Source organism: Rana temporaria, chromosome 10 (assembly GCF_905171775.1).
Source record: "Rana temporaria chromosome 10, aRanTem1.1, whole genome shotgun sequence".
Lineage (NCBI taxonomy): Eukaryota > Metazoa > Chordata > Amphibia > Anura > Ranidae > Rana > Rana temporaria.
Genome location: NC_053498.1, coordinates 63961542 through 63967541, shown reverse-complemented (window position 1 = coordinate 63967541; position 6000 = coordinate 63961542). Strand labels below are relative to the sequence as shown.

General features: G+C 42.3%; 1 protein-coding gene across 1 annotated transcript in view; it reads left to right on the top strand.

Moving 5' to 3' along the window:
• Positions 1-1853: 1853 nt before the first annotated feature.
• LOC120915835 (general transcription factor II-I repeat domain-containing protein 2B-like) overlaps positions 1854-6000 on the top strand; it is a 43068-nt gene continuing 38921 nt past the window's right edge. The window contains exon 1 of the mRNA XM_040326641.1: positions 1854-2079. Within this exon, the coding sequence (XP_040182575.1) occupies positions 1854-2079 (226 nt within the window). The remainder of the gene's footprint in view (positions 2080-6000) is intronic.

Below are 6000 nucleotides of genomic sequence, written 5' to 3'. Positions count from 1 at the left end.
GGCAATCTAGGATGAACAATGGAACGATGGCTGATGACACAATCCATCAGGGAAGAGATTAGGGAAGTAGATGTAGACTTCAGTCATCCATCTACAACTGAATAGCAAACTCCTTCAGAATGTACTGCTGATTTGCATATGTGTAAAGTTTAGAATGCCATCAGCAGGGAGCTCTGGTAGAGAACACTGTTTAGGAGACCAGGATTAAAATGTATAGATTTGTATCTTTGCATCATAAGAGAATGGCACATGTACAGTCCTTTCCCAAGTAGGGTGTACCACACTGAAATTCCTAGAGAGATGTATGATTCAGCAATACAGTATAGACTTTTACATCAAAATATAGAGATTTTGAGAACTGCAGTAAACATTGGATTGGAAAAAAACATGATCCAGTCAGTGTTCGAATAGTTTCACTTTTTATATCAGCATTCTGATACAGGGCAACTCAGCAGTAATATCTTGAATCATACATTTTTTTTTCAATATCTTTATTGTTATTTCTTTTTAAATGACAAATAGTTATTCAAATATAAAAATACATCACTTAACTACACCATGTAGTAATTACCATTATTTCCCCCCCTTGTTTTTCTAAACCTCTGCTGTGACTCCCAACCTCATCTCTTCCTCTACTCTCTTTAATTCTATATATCTCGCTGACTGCTGAAATGCTCTCCAAATCTTCCATTTACTTTCAAATGGTTCTATTGAATCATACATTTTGTTACACACTTTAAAATCTTAAATTATAAGTAAAAGACAAAATGTATTTGTTTTTTAGATTTTGGAAGAGTGATTAGGGGTTACAATCATTGTCTGGTTTTCATTGCCAACATTCAATATCTTTTCTACCTCAAATAAATATAATAGGGCGCATGGCTAATGGTGACACCACATAAATCCATACTAAACAAATAGCCAGCATTCCATTGCATTTTATATGAAATTTTAAAAGCGAAGTGTTAAGAGAATATACAGTAAAACCTTTGGATTGCAAACATAATAGGGATAACTCCATCCAACTTGTTTGTGTGGAACGTTTTTTTTAGCTAATTTCCCCATCCTCCACTGTGTGGGGATCCTGCCTGCTGTGTCATTGTTACATAGTTACATTGATACATAGTTAATCTGGTCGAAAAAGACACAAGTCCGTTCAACATACAAATTGAAAACCTCCAAATGCACTATCCTATACCCAGAGTTGATTAAGAGGAAGGTAAAAAAAACCACAATAAAACACAACCCAATTTGCTCCAGTGGGGGAAGTAGAAACCCTCCAACCATCAGAGAGGGCTAACAATGCAACTAACAAGGACATGATTAATGATTTACTTGCAAGTGGCACACAGAAGAAAGACAGTTAACAAAGGAGTAGGAGCATGACAGTGCTGAAGCCAGTAACTTCATCTGTTCCTAATTCATTTCGTTTTATGTACACATATCCCACATTGTTTTCTATCGTTGCCATTATTTCCACATATGCAGTACACATTTTAGAAAAAGGATAGGAAAGAAAAAGAAGACATTCTGTAACAGAGCCTGGCCAGTATGTCCTCCCCTAATGCCCCATACACACGATCGGATTTTCCAACAACAAAAGTCCGATGTGAGCTTTTGAACGGAAATTCCGACCGTGTGTATGACTTTTGCTGTTAGAATTTCCGCCAACAAAAGATTGAGAGCTGGTTCTCAAATTTTCAGACAGAAAAAAATTCTATCGGAAAATCCGATCATCTGTATGCAATTCCGATGCTCAAAAAAACACGCATGCTCAGAATCAAGTACGAGACGGGAGCGCTCGGTCTGGTAAAACTAGGGTAACGCTGCAAATTCTGGGGTCCTTTGTAGAGATGGCGGAGATGGTGGACATCTTGAAGAGGACCGACTATGATGGTAAGTATGGGCCGTACCCCAACCCAAATGTGAGAAAGGCCAAGATCATGACTAAAGTTGTGAGAAGTCTGCACAGGAATTTTGGGGTACAACGATCCAAGGAGCAATTGAGGAAACGCTTGTCAGACCTGAAATTGAGGGAGCACGATCAGTACAGAATGATCAGGAAACTACTTCTAAAAAGTAAGTATTTGTCCTGTGTTCCTATTATTATTACTTGCATGTTGCTTCATGTGCTTTTCTTTACTGTTGGACAGTTTAAAATGGCAAAGTTCAGGTTTCATGGGCACAGTAATCAGTCGTTGTAAACATCGTTCGCCCACTAAATACAATGTTTTTGGCAGATACAGCTTAACTACATTTGGTCCTGCCTATTTGTATAAAAATAAGTTTAGTACATTGTTGTCTAGATGTGTTTGTAACTAGAATGAAATGAAAACTTGATTCAGTGTAAGGAGAGGACACTCAGCAGCTGTTTGTGTCGCTTCCGTTTGTATACGCGATGAATATGCAAATGAGGAGTTACGCAGATTCAGAAACGAACGACCGCCTGGCGCTTTTTTTTTACGTCGTTTGCGTCCGGCTTTTTCCGGCGTATAGTTACCCCTGCTATATGCGGCGTATCCTATGTTAAGTATGGCCGTCGTTCCCTGGTCGAATTTTTAATTTTTTACGTCGTTCTGTAAGTCGGTCGCGAGTACGGATGGATGTAATTTACGTTCACGTCGAAACCAACGACGTCCTAGCGACATCATTTGGAGTAATGCACGCTGGGAAATTTAGCGGACGGCGCATGCGCAGTTCGTTCGGCGCGGGGACGCGCCTGATTTAAATTCTACACGCCCCCTAGCCGCGGAATTTGAATTCCGCTGGGGGATTTACGATACGCCACCGCAACTTTAGAGGCAAGTGCTTTCTGAATGAAGCACTTGCCTCAAAAACTTGCGCTGGCGGATCGTAAATCAGATAGGTTACGCGGATCCGCTAACCTATCTGAATCTAGCCCAGAGTGTCAACGTGTGCTATCTGCCATCAGGGGATATCAATGTACAACTTTTGTGGGTGCAACCCCTTCCTTGCAACTCAAGTAGGCGAGAGGAAGGGGTTGCACCCCCAAAACATGTCCATTGATCCCTCATGATGGGAGATAGCACATGTTGACATTAGGCATGGGATCAGGAGGGAAATCCCTGATTTGCCTCTCAATTTGTGTGCATCTTCAAAATTTGGCTTTTACAGGGGTCATCTGATGAAGGCAAGATCAACACATTTTACCTTCAGTTTTTCTACATTGAAATTTGTAAGTTCCAGAGTTGTGTATGTTATGGTTTGAAACATGCCTGTTAAAGAAAAAAAAGAAAATGTCAAAATGTATTAAATCACAGATTCCATTAAATGGAGCCTCCTGGTGCTATACGGCACTGCCTAGAGAAATGAGGGAACATCCGGTGGTGGGAAATACAGCTAAACTTTGCTCGACGCTGTTCCCCATCCTGGGGATAGTCCCTGAAACCTCGCCACTGTACCTCGCACTTACGCATCCAGTTTCATTCAAAATAGGGCCTGGCCGAAGATAGAGGAAATGACTGAGCAAGGGAGCAGATTTGGGCTTAAATTTTGGAACGCACTTCAACTTGCTCATTTTATTAGTGCACTTCCAGACCCAGACAGGTTTACCAGACCTCTCACCAGCTTTGAGAAGCTCTGTAATGGAAAGGGAGTAATAGCCCACACACTCTCAGTGTGTTATGGACTATTAATAATACAGCTAGAAGGATCTTCACTGAAATGTATTTGGGAATGGGAAAGAGAAATGGGGAGGATTTTCGGTCAGGAACAGCAACATAGGATGTGCAGGTTGATACACGAGACAACAAGGTGCACCAGAATACAAGAAACACATTTTAAGATTTTTACTGGATGGTATAAAACACCAGAAAAACTGAACAAAATCTTCCCAGACGTTCCAGATATATGCTGGAGATGTCAGAAGGAGAGAGGAACTATGCTGCATAGCTTCTGGGACTGTTCCGAGCTGAAAAGCTTCTGGTTAGAGATCATAGGAATTACCCAACGTTTTACAGATCTAAGTATAATGGAAGACCCAGCACTTTGCCTCCTAAATGTGAATGACATGTCAGAGAAAAGATATAAAGAATCTCTCATCTGCCATTTACTAGATGCTCTAAAGGCTTGTATACCACTGAAGTGGAAATCTACAGCACCTCCAACAATACAAATGTGGGTCCGTAAGGTGAAGGAGATTAGCAGGTTAGAGGACTTGGTCCTCTTCTTACGTCAACAACAGAAAAGGTATCTAGAGATCTGGGCGCCATGGAACTCTTTTTTGGCTTCAGAGGAGGGGGGAACTCTCCTCGAAGTTGAAGTAAATTAGGAGATATGAAAAGGGCAAGGGCATAAAACGTGCATAGGGTCAACCTCCCGTCAGGTGGGTTGTTAGGAAGGGTTTTTTTTTTTTTTGTAGGTTTTTTTTAGGGGGTAAAGATACTAGGTAGGAGAAGCTTGTTTTAAGGAGTAGCCAGTGTCAAGGTAACCCCTGACTGTAGGAGAACAGGAAGGGAAGGAATATGTTCAATAAGTTAAGGTTTAAATATGGAAGATTATATTATGGGTTTCTTCTCTGTTATTTTTCCTGTTTAACCTAGGGGTTTGATGTATATGTTAACGGTATATTAAGGTGTAACCATTGTGACTGGTGCAAACATGTAATTGCCTATCTTTCAGAAAATAAAAGAATATTAAACGAGAAAATGTATTAAACAAAGATGTTTTTTTGGTGTTAAAATTTTTGTGTAAAAGGTTTTATACTCAACAATGTGTGGCTTCTTCTTTCAATGCTCAATACCAGTTTTTGTATTAACCACTTCCATACAGGGCACATATACACCTTCCCGCCCAAGCCAATTTTCAGCTTTCAGCACTGTCGCACTTTGAATGGCAATTGCGCAGTCATGCTACACTGTACCCAAACAAAATTGGCGTCCTTTTTTACCCACAAATAGAGCTTTCTTTTGGTGGTATTTGATCACCTCTGCGATTTTTTTTTTTTGCGCAACAACTAAAAAAAGACCGAAAATTTTGAAAAAAATTACGTTTTTATTTTTTTCTGTAATTTTTTTGTAAATAAGTACGTTTTCTCTTTCAATTACGGGCACTGATATGGTGGCACTGATGGGCACAGATGAGATGGCACTGATGGACATCAACGAGGTAGTACTGACGGGCACAGATGAGGTGGCACTGATTGGCGGCGCTGGTATGCGGCACTGATGGGCACACATAGGCGGCACTCATGGGCACACATAGGCGGCACTGATGGGCACTCATGGGCAGCACTGATGGGCACTCATGGGCGGCACTGATGGGCACTCATGGGCGGCACTGATGGGCACTCATGGGCGGCACTGGGCACTCATGGGCGGCACAGATGGGCACTCATGGGTGGCACAGATGGGCACTGTGGGGTGGCACTTATGGGTGGCACAGATGGGCACTGTGGGGTGGCACAGATGGGCACTGTGGGGTGGCACTGATGGACACTGTGGGGTGGCACTGATGGACACTGTTGGGCAGCACTGATGGACACTGTGGGGCGGCACTGATTTACTTGTTGCCAGTCAGTGCCCATTTGTGGGCACTGATTGGCATCTTTTTTTTTTTTGCATCTTTTTTTTTTTTTTCAGATTTTTTTTTTTTTTTTTTTTCAGACTTTTTTTTTTTGACTTTTTTTTTGCCCCTTTTTTTAAAGTTTTGCCCTTCCCTAGTGGGCATCCCTGGTGGTCCATGTGGCGATCCGAGGGGGGGCTGCGCTGATAAACAATCAGCGCGAACCCCCCCTGTCAGGAGAGCCGCCGATCGGCTCTCCTCTACTCACGTCTGTCAGACGCGAGTGAGGAAGAGCCATCAATGGCTCTTCCTGTTTACATCGTGATCAGCCGTGGTTGGACACGGCTGATCACGTGGTAAAGAGTCTCCGTAAGAGACTCTTTACCGAGATCGGTGTTGCGGGGTGTCAGACTGACACCCCGCAACAACGATCGCCGCGATGCGTGCCCCCTTATCCTCTGGGGGAATGGCCTTATC